Source organism: Rattus norvegicus, chromosome 3 (genome assembly GCF_036323735.1).
Source record: "Rattus norvegicus strain BN/NHsdMcwi chromosome 3, GRCr8, whole genome shotgun sequence".
Lineage (NCBI taxonomy): Eukaryota > Metazoa > Chordata > Mammalia > Rodentia > Muridae > Rattus > Rattus norvegicus.
The window spans coordinates 172486417-172505272 of NC_086021.1; the positions used below are offsets into that span (position 1 = coordinate 172486417).

The following is an 18856-nucleotide window of genomic DNA, read 5'->3' on the forward strand; positions in this document are numbered from 1 at the left end:
TCTGGATAAACAGCACCAGCAGGGGTTTATTTAGTGACAGTAAGGTTAATGATTCCCTCAAACAATATAGGACAGGCCACCTGGTTTATTCAAACTGAATCTAAACCTTAGATCTGACTCAACAGTAACATAAAAACCTTTAATGACAAACCCGTGTTAAACCAAAGACAGTTTAGGTGAGTCTTAAAGCTCTACTACTGATGGGCTGGCATCTACACGACAAGTGTTCAGTTCGGTTACAAAAGCACATTTGAGTTTCTTGCTGCCACACTGTAAGCAGGTCTGAAATATGCTGTCTTATAAGGATTTCACCATGTCCCCACTGCTGCCAGTCTCCAGTCATTATGGTTTCTTCAGCCCTCAGAACATTTTTAGGAGAGATTTTCATTGACCTGCTTGCCTTGACAGGTACGTAAGAACTCAGTAAACTGACAGAATGAAGATTAACTGAGATGCCAAGAATAGTTTTTATTGCAAGCACAGTGAGCAGAAAGAGATGTCTTCTCACAGAGTGGCCACCGGGTCTGCCGTTAACTAAACCTCTGACAACCTTTCATTGGTTTAAAGCACATGAATTAGCTTCTTGTTATCAGGTGTACATCATCTCTGCCATGTGGGACATTTTCTTAGGGATATACAAGTAATACTCCATGTAGCCTGCTAGGTCCTCAATGGTCACATCATCCACATAGACACGAGCTTGCTCGGAACAGGATCGAGGAGAGCCAGACAGAGTTCTGGTGTGCAGTGACTGAGAGTAGTCCTCAAGTGATCTTCGTTCTGGGGCCAAAGGAGGGACATTCTGCAGACCTGAAAAGGAATACACTTCCATATCGTGCCACCTCTTACACTGGCACGCCTTGCCTACACACACACATGGCTTGCCCTGGCTTAGCTTGGAAACAGATTGAAAGTCAGAGAGATCGTTGGCCGTAAGACTTTCTGGGGAGACTTGGGTAGCATCAGAGAGCTCTTCTGTTTTACTCTCTGATGGGAGCCTCAGAACGGAACTTCTCAGAGGCTCGATGGCTGCTCCTGTGTGGTTAATATCAAGAGAAGTAGAGTTTTCTCCTGTGCTGAACTCTTTGGGTGTTGAAATTCCCCGTCCACTGCTGCCATCCAGTGGCTCAGTCTGGCTTCTCTGCTTAAGCTGGCTGCTGGAGGGAGATGCTGTTGTACTGCAATGTATGAACTTGGGAGGATGAAGAACAGGAGACTTAGAGCGTCTACGACGCTGGATTCTCACTGCTCCTCGTGAAGACTTCCTTGTAGACCTAAAAGAGAAAATGACACAAGACATGGAGATACAGAGCTGTCCTGAGAGAGGTCACATGACTGCTAGAGACAGATCTTTGGGTGTAAGTCATCAATGCTTCCATTTTCAAACTACCTTGTGTCTCAAAAAATTCAGCATCCCTTACTAGCAATCTATGATACAAGTGAGAGAACACAATTACCCAAGCCAGACATATGGGAGACATGGTGTAGAACACTTATTTCTTCCATTCTTGGCTTGTGAGCATGGGAGAAGCAGATAAACTGATGCAGTAAGAACAAACTGCAGTCCTATCAGCCTGAATATGGCCCCAGTACCAATGCTAAGGCTACAAAGCCACTGCCAGCACTAACAAAGCAGGGTACTGGCTTACAAACCACTGTTACTGGTAACAGCCAACAAAACCAAACAGTGAAAGTAACAGAAGGGAGAGCTGGCCAACAACTATGTAAAAAAGCTGGGTGCAGTGGGTGCACCTGTAATCCTCATGCTGGGGAAACAGGAAGATCCTTGGGACTTGTTGTCCAGCCAGAGTCCAGCTGGGTAAAAGGAGCTCCAGAGTCAAAGACCTTACCTCAAAAAAAAAAAAAAAAAAAAAAAAAAAAAAAAAAAAAAAAACACAGAAGAGGAGTGAGAAAGAAACAAAAACATAGAAGAGGGGTGAGCAACCAAGGAAGACAAACATCAACCCCTAGCCTTCACATGTGAGTGTGCATATGTATTCACGAGCGCACAGACCCACACAAACTTGAACACAGAGGACTTGGTGTGCTTCAAGTTTCTAGAAACTGAGAATTATTAAGTGCTCTATAGAGACAAGCATTTAAATAAAAAGCTGGATGAAAAAAAGAGACTTAAAACTGCCAAGCAAATCAGAAAACAGGAAAAGGAAGACGACGACAAAGCAGCAGCAGATAAGACTTTAAAATAGTATTTATTTGGGGAGGAGGTGGCATGCAAGTGCCAGGGTGCACACCTGATGGACATCTTTTGGGTCTCCCTACACCATGTAGATTCCAAAAATGAACTCAGAGCTGTAGGCTTGGCAGCATTAAAGCACCTTTTACCCACTAACCAATCTTCAAGGCCGTGATACAGAACTTTAATAAAAGCAAACCAGGTATAGTGACACGCACATTTAATCCCAGCACTCTGGGAAGCAGGCAAGCAGATCTTCGAATTTACAAATTTAAGGCCAACCTTGGCTACATAGTAAATTACAGAACAGCCAGAGCTACATTAAAAACAAACAAACAACCTGTCTAAAAGGAGGTTGAATAGGGGAGGAGAGGGGTAAAGGGGAGTGATGAGAGAGATAGAAGGGGTGGGGAAATCAACTAGGCAGGAAGCACACACTTGCAACTCCTGTCCCCAGGAAGTGAAGTGGATGGAGGGATTATAAGGCCAGCCTGAGGGCTGGAGAGATGGCTCAGCGGTTAAGAGCACTGACTGCCAGAGGTTCAATTCCCAGCAACCACATGGTGGCTCACAACCATCTGTAATGGGATCCGATGTCCTCTTCTGGTGTGTCTGAAGTATACTCATATACATAAAAATAAATAAATCTTAAAAAAAAAAAAAAAAGCCAGCCTGAGTTACCGTGAGACCCTGTCTCACAGAAAGGAAAATAAAACTGTATTTGGAATTAAATGAAACAGACTAAATAAAATGCTGCTATTAAGAACTACTGATGGTGAGATAAATCTATTTATAACAAAGGACAGCAAACTGTAACCTGTAGGGCAACTTAGATCTGTCCCTCTCGGAGCTTGGGCCAAGTCAAGGGCCTTACACACCATCTTGTTTCTTCTGTGCAGTCTGTGAACCCTGCTCTTTAGTGGCTACAACTGTGAGCTATGGAGATGTGGATAGGATGACACTACATTCCTCTTCTCTCCATTCTCTCCCACCTTCTGGAGCCCACTTAGCTACCACCCACAAGCTGGCCATTGAGAGGTAGCATCTTAGTTCAAGAATCCAACTAGGGACAGGGAGATGACTCGATCTGTAATTGTTTCACAAATCTAGTAGTCTGAGTTCAATCCCTAGAACCTTCAGTGGACACAGAGAACCAACTCCCCAGAACACAGGACTGTTGTGTCACAGGACTGTGACTTCCAAATGTGTACTGTGGCACATTTCCATATCTGTGGTACACACACACAAGTGATACTATAAAATACAACATCCAAGAGCACAATGGAATCTGGAAGGTAGATGAGCGCACACTGGGGAGGCTGGGTCTATATGTCAGACAAAATAAAGCAGGTGCCCTTTATCACGCACTCTAGCAGAACCCCCACCAGGTTGACCACTTCCTCTTGACACTGCCTCAGCCACTCAAGTGCCAGAAAAACTGCAACAGCAGTGATGAGTCTTCTCCTCAGTGAGCTCCTACACAGTATCCTTGGCTTTGGCCTCGTGGGTCTGTCTGTTCCTCTCTTCCTAACCCTCTGCCACTTGGTTTTTTGATACACTGCCTCACTGGATTAAGGCAGGTCTCAAACTGGACATTGTTTCTCAGTCTCTCATGAGCTGGGGTTACAGGTGTATTTACCATTCTATAAAAGGTCTGCTAACCCATGGCTTAAAAGGTACTAGAGAAAAGGAAAAAATAGCATATAAAGTAGTCAGTCTAACAGAAGAGCTCTAAATTTGGAATCTGTTTTGAAAAATAGAAAACAGGCTAGGTGGTGTTGACACACACCTGTAATCCCAGCACTTGGGAGGCAGAGGCAGGCGATCTCTGAGTTCGATGGAGGCCAGCCTAGTCTACAGAGTGAGTTCCAGGATGATGTTACACAGCAAAACACTGCCTTAAAATAAACAAGAGAAAACAGAGAGAGGTCTGGACAACCTAGCTGTAGAGTGCCCTAGGTTCAAGCCCCAGTAGCAGAGGGACTAGGAAGAGACAATGAGAGCAGATGTAATGTAGAAGATCATGACAAAGACCTTAGGCAGATGTAGGCCTTTCAACAGCAGCACAATAAAGTCAGAAGACAACAAACGTCACCAAGAGCTAAAACTGTCAACCCAGAAACAATGATTTCAGATACAACCAATCTATCTTCCAAAGATGAAATAAAAGTATTCTCAGATAAAGTAAAATATAACTGTCATCAAAGTTGGGGTTACAATCTGTGCCCAAGAAGCTAGGCTCTAAATCCTCAAGAAACTAATTAAAATAGACAAAAATAGTAAAGACCAGAAATTGAGATTTATTCAATGTGGCTAGATTGGGAAGAGAGGCAAAGTATTTACCAACAGGACACAATATTATATGATTCCAGAGGTAACCAATCCTAACTATTTGCAGTGCTGGGGAATGAACAGACAAGGAGGGCTTGTCATACCCTAGGCAAACTCCACCACTGAGCTTTTGGACAGCCCAAGGAAAACCACTCAAAAGTGTTGTGGTTTGCCCCAGAGTTATCAGTATTTTGATGCTAATAATTCCACTGCCCTAAGGACAGCAGCCTAGTCATGTGTGACTTCACCAGAAACTTCTTTCTCCCCGTTGGATTTGTAAAATACAGATGAGGGGCAGGTACAGGACAAAAGGAGGTCTGCCATTGGAGAAGGAAGGATGGGTGGGAGAGAAGTTTGAAGGAAGAGGAGGAGACTGGAACGGAAAGGAGGAGAGGAGAGGAGAGGAGAGGAGAGGAGAGGAGAGGAGAGGAGAGGAGAGGAGAGGAGAGGAGAGGGAGAGAGAGAAGCCCTGGCAGGACAATGGAGGCTGACATAAAGATTCGGTTCTGTGTATTTACAGGTTGTTATCAATGTTCTTAAGGGATGGATGGTACCGGGCTTTGTATGTTTAAGTGGGCAATTATATCTTATCAATTGGATCTAAGATTATTGTGTTGTGTGTTCTTTTATGTGAGGGTTTGAGTGTAAGAAAGTATGCGGCGGCTGGAGACACTGGGCCACCACAGTGAGGTTGGGATGTGTTTCCACCAAAATATCTAGCAGATATCTTGGGGCACTGTGGCGTGGACCTAGCGAGGTAAACGACATCTATACTTTTTTTATTTTTTATATTTTTACAACACAAATGTACTCTACACAGAGCAATGTAAAGCCTTATTCACCAACAGACTTTCATCAAACGAACTATTTAGGAGTAGAAAAGGAGGTTGTATGTGGCATGATCTAGGGTTACAAGAACTCTGGGAAAAGAAACTAAAATGCAAATATTAACAAATTAACACTAGTAATAACAACAAAACCTGACCTGTGGGATTAAAAGTAAAGCAGGATCAGCACACTGAGTAATCACATCATAGAAGACAGGCAATCAAGTAAGTACTAAGAGGTTATAATCTTTTTTTTCTCTTTCAGAATTATTTTTTGTTCTTTTTTTCCCTCCATCTTTATTAAATTGGGTATTTCTTATTTATATTTCAACTGTTATTACCTTTCCCGGTTTCCAGGCCAACATCCCCCTAATCCCTCCCTCTCCCCTTCTATATGGGTATTCCCCTCCCCATCCTCCCCCTATTACCACCCTCCCCCGAACAATTCCGTTCATTGGGGGTTCAGTCTTGGCAGGACCAAGGGCTCCCCCTTCCACTGGTGCCCTTACTAGGCGATTCATTGCTACCTATGCAGTTGGAGCCCACGGTCAGTCCATGTATAGTCTTTGGGTAGTGGCTTAGTCCCTGGAAGCTCTGGTTGGTTGGCATTGTTGTTTATATGGGGTCTTAAGCCCCTTCAAGCTCTTTCAGTCCTTTCTCTGAATCCTTCAATGGGGGTCTCGTTCTCAGTTCAGTGGTTTGCTGCTGGCATTCACTTATGTTATTTGCCATATTCTGGCTATGACTCTCAGGAGAGATCTACATCCAGTTCTTGTCAGCCTGCACTTCTTTGCTTCATCCATCTTATCTAGTTTGGTGGCTGTATATGTATGGGCCACGTGTGGGGACAGGCTCTGAATGGGCGTTCCTTCAGCCTCTGTTCTAAACTTTGCCTCCCTATTCCCTCCCAAGGGTATTGTTCCCCTTTTAAAGAAGAAGTGAGGGGCTGGAGAGATGGCTCAGAGGTTAAGAGCACTGACTGTTCTTCCAGAGGTCCTGAGTTCAATTCCCAGCAACCACATGGTGGCTCACAACCACCTATAATCAGGTCTGGTGCCCTCTTCTGGCCTGTAGTTGCATACATGCAGGCAGAAAGCTGTATGATGTATACATAATAAATAAATAAATAACTTTGAAAAAAAAAAAAAGAAGTGAAGCATTCGCATTTTGGTCATCCTTCTTGACTTTCATGTGTTCTGTGCATCTAGGGTAATTCAAGCATTTGGGCTAATATCCACTTATCAATGAGTGCATACCTTGTGTGTTTTTCTGTGATTGAGTTACCTCACTCAGGATGATATTTTCCAGTTGCATCCATTTGCCTATGAATTTCATAAAGTCATTGTTTTTGATAGCTGAGTAGTACTCCACTGTGTAGATGTACCACATTTTCTGTATCCATTCCTCTGTTGAAGGGCATCTGGGTTCTTTCCAGCTTCTGGCTATTATAAATAAGGCTGCTATGAACATAGTGGAGCATGTGTCTTTGTTATATGTTGGGGCATTTTTTGGGTATTTGCCCAGGAGAGGTATAGCTGGGTCCTCAGGTAGTGCAATGTCCAATTTTCTGAGGAACCTCCAGACTGATTTCCAGAATGGTTGTACCAGTTTGCAGTCCCACCAACAATGGAGGAGTGTTCCTCTTTCTCCACATCCTCGCCAGTATCTGCCATCCTTGCCAGTTTTTGACTTTAGCCATTCTGACTGGTGTTGAGGTAGAATCTCAGGGTTGTTTTGATTTGCATTTCCCACATGACTAAAGATGTTGAACATTTCTTTAGGTGCCTCTCAGCCATTCAGCATTCCTCAGCTGTGAATAATTTGTTTAGCTCTGAACCCCATTTTTTAATAGGGTTATTTGTCTCCCTGCAGTCTAACTTCTTGAGTTCTTTGTATATTTTGGATATGAGCCCTCTATCAGTTGCAGGATTGGTAAAGATCTTTCCCCAATCTGTTGGTTGCCGTTTTGTCCTAACAACAGTGTCCTTTGCCTTACAGAACCTTTGCAGTTTTATGAGATCCCATTTGTCGATTCTTGATCTTAGAGCATAAGCCATTGGTGTTTTGTTCAGGAAATTTTCTCCAGTGCCCATGTGTTCAAGATTTTATTCCCCCCACTTTTTCTTCTATTAGTTTGAGTGTATCTGGTTTGATGTGGAGGTCTTTGATCCACTTGGACTTAAGCTTTGTACAGGGTGATAAGAATGGATTGATCTGCATTCTTCTACATGCTGACCTCCAGTTGAACCAGCACCATTTGCTGAAAATGCTTTTTTTCCATTGGATGGTTTTGGCTCCTTTGTCAAAAATCAAGTGATCATAGGTATATGGGTTCATTTCTGGGTCTTCAATTCTATTCCACTGGTTTATCTGCCTGTACCAATACCATACAGTTTTTATCACTATTGCTCTGTAATACTGCTTTGAGTTCAGGAATAGTGATTCCCCCAAAGTCCTTTTATTGTTGAGGATAGTTTTAGTTATGCTGGGTTCTTTGTTATTCCAGATGAATTTGTAAATTGTTCTGAAGAATTGGATTGGAATTCCTGTCTACTGGTCTTCAGCTGTTCCTGTGGGCCTATGTCCTGAGTCCACCAGGCAGGTCACTTGGAGCAGAAAAGGTGGTCTTACTTCTGGTCTCGGGCCTGAAGTAGCTCCTCAGGAGTGGGTTTCAGCTCTCCGTGAGGGTAGCAACCAGAAGGGCCTGTCCCGCCTTCTTTCAGGTCCCAGTGCACAGGGGGCCCAGATGGCGCTAGGAGTTTCCCTCTACAGTCAGAAATGTGGGCGCGTCTGCCCCTCTGGAGGTCTAGCTCTCCCTCTCACGGGATTTGGGTGCAGGAAGCTGTATGACCAGGTCCCTTCAGATCCAGGCGAAGTCTGGACCGCAGAGCACCTGCAGCTTGAGTGCCCCTATCTTCCTGTTCCCAGAGGCTCTATACAGTTTCCTCTTGGGACAGGGATGTGGGCAAGGATGGGCAGTACTGGTGATCTCTCCTGCCCTGCAGTCTCAGGCAATGAACTCTCTCTCCCATGGGGTTTGGGAACAGGGAGCTGTGGGCCGGAATCAGGGAGGTTTGGGCTCTAGCTAGAAACCTGAAGTGTCCAGGCCCAGAGGAATTTTGCCTGTGTGTGCCCTGAGTACACCAGGCAGGTCACTTGGAGCAGCTAAGTTGGTCTTACCTCTGGTCTCGGGCCTGAAGTCGATCCTCAGGGGTGGGTTTCCAAGAGGTTATAATCTAAACTTTTGATCTTTTAACTTTTTGAAGCTTGTGGCTTCAAAGCCAATTACTTTTTTAAAAGATGATAAATACCTTCTAAATTAGTAGAGGTAAAAATATTTTTTTTCCTAATCATTTAGTAAAAGATGGGAGAAAAAAGGGTGGTAAGTAAGGGAGAGAAAACAGAAAAAACCTAACAACACTAGGCACAGTTCCTGACAGGTAAACGAAGGAGAATTGGCCAGGAAAGTCAAAGCCAGCTTGGGCTACACAGTGAATTTTAAACCAGCCTGGGCTATAGAGTGAGGCCTCATGTCTCAATAAAGGCTGTAAGTGTTATAAAACAAATTAAAAGGGCAAAAGTGGGGCTGGAGAGATGGCTCAGCAGTTAAGAGCACCCGACTACTCTTTCAGAGGTCCTGAGTTCAATTCCCAGCAACCACATGGTGGCTCACAACCATCTGTAAAGAGATCCGATGCCCTCTTCTGGTCTATCTGAAGACAGCTACAGTGTACTTATATATAATAAATGAATTAATCTTTAGAAAAAAAAAAGGGCAAAAGTGCAAATATATCAATTATCAAATGCACCAAACTTAGCAAACAACAAAAAAAATGCCCTGAATAGACTGAAGAAAACAGAATCAAGCCACATGCTATTTATGTGACCCACCAACAATTTAAAAGCAAAGTGATAAAAAGGCCAGGAAATAAATATACTGTTCACAAGCTGGCAGGAAATGAGACTAACACTAATTTCAGACCACGCAAACCTTAGGACAAAAGCTAGTATACTATATAATAATAATAAGGCTGGGGCTGTAGCTCAGTTGATAAGTGTGCTTGTCTGCCATGCACTAGCAGAAACAAGCCAGGACACAGAAAATGTCTCAGTAAACTCATTTTTAAGAACTGTGAAGCCAGGCCTGGTGGCTCGGGCTTATAATTACAGAAATTGGGAAGCTATTTGACGCCAGCCTGAGCTACTTAATAGGTTAACGGCCAAATTGGGCCCAAGAGTAGAGTGTCTGAGAGAATCACTGGGTCTCAGACTGGATCACAGCATACTCTCTTCCTCAACACTTGAGAAAGAAAGCCCAATCCTAAATTACTCAATGTGGTGGTTTGAATGAGAATGGTTCCCTGTTGGTGGAACTGTCTGGAAAGATTAGGAGGTATGGTCTTGTCAGAGGTGTGTCACTGGAAGAGGGCTCTGGGTTTCAAAAGCTCACGCCACAGCCAGTGGCTCTCTTCCTCCCAGCTGTGTCTCCAGAGTGAGCTCTCAGCTACCACTCCAGCGCCATTCCTGCCTGCCACCCTGCCACACTCCCTGCCACAATGGGCATGGATTCCAACCTCTGAAACTGTGAGCCCCAAATAAACTCCTTCTATCAGCTGCCTTGGCCATGGCATCTCTTCACAACGAAAAATGAACGAGACAAAAGTCTTTTAGGAGTGGGGAACTAAGATGGCTCGGTAGTTAAGAGCATTTTCTTCGCTTACAGAGAACCCAAGTGGCCCACATCTTCCTTGTAACTCCAGTTCCAGGGATTCCAACACTGTCTCTAACCTGCACAGGCACACGCATATACATTTAAAAAAAAAAAGCATGCAAACACATACACATGCAAATAAGCAGGCACAAACACATACACATGCAAATAAGTAGGCACACATTTAAAGCCCAAAAGAAAACATTCTTCTCCATATGACGCAGGTACCCAGGCCAAAGAGATGGCTTAGAATAAAGGTGCTTAAACTAAGCCTGACAACCCGAGTTTGATCCCTGAAACATATATGGTGGAAAACTAAGTCTTCAAAGTTGTCATTTGATTTCTATAGACACTCCCTGGCAGTTACCATACCCCAAATAAGTAAGTGTAATTAAAAGGGAAGGGGGCACTCTTACCCATGCCAACTGTCCTTAGGTGCACACATGGTTTTCGGTTTGGTGTCATCTACTGTTGTTCTGACTGACGCTCTGACACTTGTGCCTTCTCCAACAGACAGAGATACGATGGACCTGAGGACAAGAACACGTTCACTGTGATCTTGCGGACAACCTTCTACCCTCACCAACCCTAATACAACTTTGAATGCCACCTTTATTTTCTTTGTAGTTTACACTTCTCAAAATTCACTTTGAGCTGGGCCTGGTGACACACACCAGCACTCAGGAGGCAAAGGCAGGTGGCTCTCTGAATTTATGGCCACCCTGGTTTACAAAGTGAGTTCCAGGAGAGAAACACAGAGGAACAGAGAAACCACATACATGTTTGGATTACTGTAAGAGACACTATGATAAAAGCCAAAGCATGGTGTGGTATGTGCTTATAATCACAGAGTGGGATAGGGGAAACAGTTACACAGAGAAATCCTATCTCAAAAACAAACAAATAAATAAATAAATAAGAAAATAAATAGAAAAATTTAGCTTTTAATGTAAAATTTCCTCCAAAACCAAACTGGAAAGATTCCTAAAAACCGATGGTTGCAACCAGCGGTGGGCTTTAAATAGATTTTCAGGCTGTTTATCCAGGCAGATCAAAGCCTTTTATGTTCAGGGAGAATGCTAATGACACTGATGTTCTTTCGCCTACGAAATCACAGACAGAACTAAGTTAAGAACCTATTGTTAAGAGTCCATTTAAAGGATGACACTTTTGAGTATTTTATAACTTTTAGAAAGATTTTTCTATTTTTGCAACTAGTAAATCTGAAATTTTCTCAGTTAAATCTCTACTTTAAAAGTATACAAAAGTACCATGGATTCTGAGCAAAGAACATTTTTAAAAAAATGCAAACCAGACCCATCTGTATCAAGACTACCAACATAAGCATTTTGATATGTCCTTCCAAAATACACGTAACACAAGATCCTGAGTTTGAACCCTAAAGTTAACAGTAAAAAGCTGAGTGTAGTGGTGTGTGCTTGTGATCAGAGCTGGCTGGGGGAAGACAGGATCTAGGGGCTCACTGGCCAGCCAGCCTAGCCTACTTGGCAAGTTCCAGGTTAGTGAGACACTGTCTTTTAAAAACAAACAAAAAACAGATGGATAGCACCCATAGAATAGCATTCCATGTTGTCTTGTCTCCACATGCAATACACACACACACACACACACACACACACACACACACATATATTTTTTCCCCCATACTCCCCCCACAGTCAAACATGGTAGTACCTGAATGTAATTCTAGAAGCAGTGGCAGAAGAATTAAAGAAGTCCAGCCTGGGCTACATACATAGAAAGGTGCAGGCCAGCCTGGGCTACCGATTAAGACCCTGTCCTAACATCATCCCTAAAAATATAAGCATGAAGAACTTTTTTTTTTTTCTCTCCCGGAGCTGGGGACCGAACCCAGGGCCTCAAGCGCTCTACCACTGAGCTAAATCCCCAACCCACCATGAAGAACTTTTAATGACATGAGAGCATGTCTGAGTTACCATAAGAAACTCCATGGAAAATGCCAGTGTACGGCATGATCTAAAACACTATGCCCACAATCCCAGCACTCAGGAGGCTGAGGAGGATCACAAGCCTGGAGTCAGCCTGGCTAAATAGACAGACCATGTCTACTTCTCAGAAAAACAACAAATAAAAAGAACACCATATACAGCATTGCATATACAGGACCTAGAGGTTAAAGTAAATTGTGACTTTTTTTTAATCCTTTTATTTTTTTCTGAACTATTTTGTTGTCAAGTTAAAAGGCTTATTGATTTACAACAAATACAAAGACGCTTGTTCTGATAAGACAAATACCACTGAAAATCAAAACCTGTTGAACAGGATCATGTAAACTCCTAGTAAGGCTTAATGAGTTAGTGCTCAGCAGGATGTATGGCAACAGAAGGGAACATGCACTGCACAGACTCTCCAAGTCTCATTCTGCTTAGTCACACGAATTACTCATCCTCCTATAATTCTAACAGAGGCATGTCACATGCTACAAGTATGTCATTTCTTTAAAAGGCATGTTTGGTTATTTGTTACTTCTCTCTGTGAATGGGCATGTGCTTTTGAGTACAACTTGCAGTGGAAGCCAGAGGCACAGGATCTCCTTGCAGCTACAGTTACAAATAGCTAAAGACGTAGGTGCTAGGAACTGAACTTTGATCCTTTGCAAGAGTAGTATGTGCTCTTCACCACTGAGCCCTGTTTCCAGCGCCCAATATGTAATTTACAACCATAAACTGCATGGATATTTTGCAAGGCATTTTATAAGGGTCTAAATAACTCGTAGTGCCATCAATAGCTTAATTTTATTTTTAGCTTAATTTTACATTCTAATTTCTTTTTTCTTTGTGAAGTAAAGTCTCTTTTATGTAACCCTAGCTGTCCTGGAACTCCCTATGTAGACTAGACTGGTCTCATAACACAGAGATCTGCCTGCTTCCTAAGTGCTGGGATTAAAATTGTGTACCACAATACAATGCTTACATTTCAATTTCTTAGAACATCAGGAGAAGTGTCCCTGTAAAGAGTTACTTATATAGACTGTATATACTAGAGGATTTATATACATGTATATTAGTTCTACAGTTTTTTAAAATTTAAAACTCACCTATACAGCAAAAATCACAAAGAATATACTAAAACTACAATCTAGAGTTAAGTTTTTCCACTTCATTTCATTTTCTCAAAAGGATTACCATGGGCTAGGAGATACAGCTCAGTGGTACAACACTTAGTTACCGTGAGCCAAATCCCCAGTTCTATCCACAGGACAGAGTACCTCCATCAAAAACAAAGAGTGTAACAGCCACAATAAAGAGTTGGGAATGGTGGTGCATGGACATAATGCCAGCACTCAGAAGACTGAGCAAGGAAGCTGGTGATTAGGAGGCCAGACTGGGATACACAGTAAGACCTTGTTTCAAAAGCCCAAAACAAAAGAGTACTAGCATGGCAAAAACTGTGCTGGAAAACCACTGGGAACACGACACTTGTCTAAAGTACCGTGGGAGCAAACCTGAGCATCTTAACATCCACTGAGCAGAGCTGTTAGCATAAATACTCTAGGTAAGCCAGAAACCGCACAAGTCATAGGGAGGCAGGCAGCTATCAGCATCTATTTAGTTTTTAGTTTGTAAAGTATTTCCATGCCATCTGCAATGGACCACAAGGAAGAATGGCTAAGAACAGGTTCTGGAGCAAGACACTCTGGGTTCAAACTGTAATTTCTAACAGTAGAAAGTGACCTAATTTTGTGTGCAGCCTAAGATGACAGCAGTGTCATCTTACTTACTTACTTCTAAGAGAGTAGAGAGGGTTAAATGTGTTCCAAGTACTTACTACTCAGGGCAGGAGTGAAATACTGGTGACTAGGACTATTAGTACTACACTGCTCAACACTGAGCTTTCAGTGTTCAGTTTATATACTCATTTAAAAAAAATATTCATTAACACGAGATTTCATCTGGCTTAGGGCCAGAAGAACTAGCGTAAGGAGAGATCTATCTGCACACAACATTTTTAAAGGGTGAAATAATAAAGACAGCAGCTGGTCTGCAAATGTTCCAATTAGTTTGGCCAAAGGCTCTAAGACTATTTATTGATCTTGGTGACAGATCCCTACTGAATACAGATTCAATCTAACAATTAAGAAACTGTGCAATCAAGAATGTCTTCATAGACCTTCACTAGGCCAATTCACTTTAAATAAAAATAAAAATTACTGTGATTCCCTTGAGGCATTTTGAGAAGTCCCTGGTGAGATACTACTTGATCTAACATTTAATTATTTAACATTAAAATAGGGGTTCTGGAGAGATAGCTCAGTGGTTAAGAGCACTGACTGCTCTTCCAGAGGTTCTGAGTTCAAGTCCCAGTAACCACATGGTGGCTCACAACCATCTGTAAGGGGATCCAATACCCTCTTCTGGTGTGCAGGAAGAGATTGACAGTGTATATGTAACACAAATAAATCTTTAAAAACAAAATAAACAAACAACAACAACAAAATCCACATTAAATAGGAAAGAAGAACCTCCTCAGAGTTAAGGAAAACCAAAGCACTGCACCTTAGAGTAAAATGAACTGCTGCTTTTCAACATTTACACAGAATAGAATAGACAAGACAGTACCCTACATACCCTAGGGCAATAGAATAGACAAGACAGTGCCCTACATACCCTAGGGTGAACAAAGTGACAAGAGTAACATTTGAACAAAGACTATTTAAATCCAGGAAATAAATAATCCTAAATCACATATTACATATTCAATTACCCTGATGCGTCCACTCTTAATTTCTTGAAGGCAGTTTGCAGGCTTTCCTCCTCTCCATCCTTGGCTTCAGATTTCATTGTGAAGGCTTCTGTACTCCTATTGATGTTCCCTCCCGTTAATACTAAAAAGGAATAAGAAAGGTGGAAGTCAGTGGGACCAAGAGGATATTTCCTTACAGTTACTGTTAGGAGAGCAACATCCCTATTTCTAAGCAGCATGTTACATAACCAGACTACAAAGCTTAGCATGCATGCACACGCACACACCAACAGTACTCAAACCACACAAACAGTTAATGCTTTAAACTCTTATAGTTTTGGAAACAATATCTAAGAACTATGTTTCATACTATTAAATGAGGGGAGAAAAGCTCCCTGATGGTACATGCCTAGAAACCTATGGACAAATTTACCATTAGAGACAAGAGAATCTCAAACTGCAACCCTCTGATTAATTAAAATGCTGCTGAGTATGTGTCTAGTCTGATCCTCACAATTCTAAGTATCATTTTATGACACCACATTATTTGTACAAAGCAATCTTAACCACTGTATCAGCATACATGAAGAACCAACCGTATTCTGCTGCTGTTAGAACAGGAATAAAGACTTCAGTCATCCCTGGTTACTTTATACTCTACCCCTCTGACTGAAAACTTTATTTGGTGTTTGTAAGCTTTGGGTACTGTAGCTATTACAAAGAAATGATGCCAATACTCAAAAGAAGGTAAAGAACAAAGCAGAACTCTTTAGTTAGGAGTAGGAAATTAATTCATAAAATAGTGTTCTAAGATATGACTCCATGTACTGTCCTCTTAACCAACTAGTTTGACTACTCAAAGTCTCAGTTTCTACTACTCTGATTTTTCCATTTAAACAAAGGAAGGGGATAAGGGATCAACTCAAACATACATCACAAATAAATTCTCAAATCTAATCTTCGAATTACCAATGTACTCAATCTTGAACAAATAAACACACCAGGACCCAAAAAGGAAGAGAGGAGAAAAACAAAACAAAACCAAAAAACACTAATTTTTAACCAAGGATATACTTTTACCTTTCCATCTAACCTCGTACCCCTAACCCCCCCACCCCACCCCCCACCCCCAGCCACTTAGAGAGAGCAGTGCCTCTCTGTAGACCTTTAGGCACTGATTCTAGATCAGTTTATTTCTCAGAAGAGAGTTATGTTATTATGAGACCTCTAATATTCCAAAGGTCAAGAGGTCACAATGTTTGACATTTGTATGTATAGCCTCAAAAGAACTTAGCTAGTTTTCACTTCAATATTAGAAAACAACAAACCCACTCTCCCAAATACATGGTTTATTTAACCAGGTCATAAACTCGCCCACATAACTGCAAGTTTCACTGATCTCTAATTCTTCACAGGAGGAGGCTTCCTCAAATAAATACACAATATTCTATATACTAAGCAGAGGGCTAAGTTCTAGTATGTCTCGAGCTCCACATCTACAAAGCTCTAACACAGGTTGTAAACAAATTTTCTTGCTACCACAACTCCATGAAAGCTGGATCTGCAAGAGTTGTGGCTCAAAGAGTAAGGGCCCATGGATACTGACTGACCACCTGGGCTGTTTCCTAGAACCTGAGTGACAGATGGAAACAACTCCTCAAGCTGCACTCTGCCCTTCATATGAAACACTCTCATACACATAATACAAGTAAAAAAATTAATAGTGTGGTTTATAGTTAGTTCTCTCAATCTGACTTGTGTGGCAATCAGTCAATCTTTAAATCCACACCAGGCCACATGCACACTGGTAAACACCACAGGCAGAAATCCACTCCTTTCCCAAGGACTTCTAGGATTCCTAGTACTACGTACTACCTTGGATGCCACAACAGGGGCTGAACTGACTACAGGGGTCCTGGGAATCCCAGTTTAGAAGGGATGGCATCTCCTACCCTCCAGGACTCACACCTGGCTAAGAAGCTTCCCAGCTAAGCCTCACAACTTCTAATTACACAGTGCCGACTTAATAGTATGGCAGATGACCACCCTAGATGTTAATACAAACTTAGCATTCTTGCTGAGACACTAACAGGTATATTATTAAAAACCCCAACAACCCAAAATAAAAATCTGGCTGCAGACCAAGAACTTCGAGAATTAAGTATCGCCTAACTTGTTTTCAAAACTCCACCATTGTGACTGCTCATGTTTTGCTTCAGTTACTTTAACCCAGAGCAAAGGTGAGTATCTTAAGCGTAACCTCAGGGGTTAGATCAGAGCACGCTGGTAATTACAAAAGGCTTACTATGCTCACACTAGTTCCTAGCTTTCCACTCTGGAGGCATCAGCTCAACAACTCAACAGCTCTATACAGGTGACTGGATCGCCTACCTTCATTTACATCACATCGTAGGTGATTCTCTTCCTACCCCTTCGCTGCACTTATTTCCAAAGAATGCCCAAAGAGTTCAGACTTGCAAAAAAGCCTGTAAGAAGTTACGTTGCGCGGTTTTAACTCAAATCACACCACAGTTTCTTTCCACAAATACCGCGTGCATAGTTTACACTTTTGAAGTTTTTAACTAAGCTCTCCTTAAGTTTCAAATCGAACTCATTTTGAGGAGCCCGAAAATGAGATCTGCACGCGTCCTCACAAAGTTAAAGCGAAAAAACTGCCCCCCAGACCCCTCGGAAGTACAGAGTCCCGAAAAGAAAAGAAAAAAAATAAACAAACCCTGTCCAGCAACCCTCCAGAAAGGCCCCGATAAAATCAATCTGTCCCCAGGACAAAAACATATCCACACCTCTCTGGGCACACCCACTCAACCCTTCAAATCACAGGACTACAGGCAAAGCAACACGTTCGTTCCTTTCCATCACGGTTAAGCGGAGTCGGCGGGGAAAGGTGAGAACCCGGGGCCACCCAAGCCGGGAGCTGTCTCGGCTTTTACCCTACCCGTCCCTGCCAACCACAAACTCTGAGAAAAGACGTTGAGTGAAGCCCCGGGAGGCAAGCGGAGGGGAGTGAGGCTCGCAGGGCGGGAAAAGGCGGGAAGGGGCAAAGAGCGGCAAGGAGAGCGAAAGGGGAAGCTGCGGCCGGCGCGACCTGGGCACCGCGGGAACGCAGGAAGGCGGGAAGCGAAGGCCGCGCAAGTTCGCACTCCAGGCCGCGGCAGCCGAGGGCCAGGCCGGGTCAGGCAGTCAGCGCAGGGAGACGCCGTGACCGGACAGGAGGGCGGGACTCCGCCTCCGGCGGGTGGGAGGCCTGGCGAACACGACGTCCCAGTCCTCCTCGTCCTGACAGGCCGCTCACCTCCTCGCAGCTGGGGCGCTCCCGGGAACCCGGCCCCGACGGCTCCGAGCGTCTCTCCGCGACCGCCGCGCCTGACTGACCCGGATCCAAACCCCGCAGATAGGGTGGCCCGCGCACTAGAGTCGTACTGCGCCTGCGCAACCTGGGCTCGCGCCCCGCCCACCGCTCACGCTCCTCCCACCTCGGTGACTCGGCAACACGGCCAGAGGTAACTGCGCAAGCGCACGGTGGCAGCCCCGCCTCTCGAAGCTCCTACTCCAACCCCTCTCCGAAGCACGTGCGTCTTAAGTCATTTCCTGTTATTCTTTTCGCTCCCTCCGCCCCCTGGCTTGGGTTCGCTCCCGGCAGGCTTTAGGGCGTGCCTACTTCCTCTTCCTCTACTATCACGTGAATTGGCGGCTTGTCTTGCAACTGTAGAACCATCGCTGCTCCCGAGGCATAATCGGCCTCCTTCTTGTCCTCTTGAAGTCACCAAGCCAACGGCATTCGGTGGGCTGCGGGAGCGTTTGCGCCACCCGATGCCTCCAAGAATGCTCGGCAGAGTTTCCTACTTGCAACCAAGGGTGCTTGCACTCGGTCCACCACCCTCGTCTCTTTGGGTCCGCAGAGAAGCCAAGAAGGTATTACTTGGACTAGGCCCAGGCAGTGGATGCTAGCCCGGAATTGGAATGGAAATTAGGTTTTATGGTTTTTGCTTTTTTAAAAACAGGATCCCATTTGTTAGGCCAGCCTGAAACTCACGTTGTTACCCCTGT

General features: G+C 43.6%; 1 protein-coding gene across 4 annotated transcripts; it reads right to left on the reverse strand.

The window, feature by feature from the left end:
• Positions 1 to 18191, reverse strand: Oser1 (oxidative stress responsive serine-rich 1). 4 transcript variants are annotated; one of them, XM_039104628.2, is made up of 5 exons: positions 18102 to 18189; positions 17180 to 17274; positions 14810 to 14930; positions 10480 to 10593; positions 1 to 1274 (listed from the first exon to the last, which is right to left on the reverse strand). In XM_039104628.2, the coding sequence occupies exons 3-5, from the start codon at positions 14884 to 14886 to the stop codon at positions 590 to 592; spliced, it is 876 nt and encodes a 291-aa protein (XP_038960556.1). In that variant the 5' UTR covers positions 14887 to 14930; positions 17180 to 17274; positions 18102 to 18189; the 3' UTR covers positions 1 to 589. The 4 variants fall into 4 exon arrangements, with proteins under 4 accessions (XP_038960556.1, XP_017447097.1, XP_063139458.1 ...); XM_017591608.3 differs by lacking the exon at positions 17180 to 17274 and having other exon boundaries at positions 17895 to 18191; XM_063283388.1 differs by lacking the exons at positions 17180 to 17274; positions 18102 to 18189 and adding an exon at positions 15869 to 15982.
• Between the last annotated feature and the right edge of the window lie 665 nt (positions 18192 to 18856).

What these genes read in the sequence shown, in the direction of transcription:
- Oser1 (XM_017591608.3), bottom strand. Translation starts at nt 14,886, where the DNA reads ATGAAATCTGAAGCCAAGGATGGAGAGGAGGAAAGCCTGCAAACTGCC. An exon ending in TTAAGAGTGGACGCATCAGG is followed by an intron (nt 10,594 to 14,809) that starts GTAATTGAATAT and finishes TCTTGTCCTCAG; the next exon opens with GTCCATCGTATCTCTGTCTG. An exon ending in CCTAAGGACAGTTGGCATGG is followed by an intron (nt 1,275 to 10,479) that starts GTAAGAGTGCCC and finishes TTTCTCTTTTAG; the next exon opens with GTCTACAAGGAAGTCTTCAC.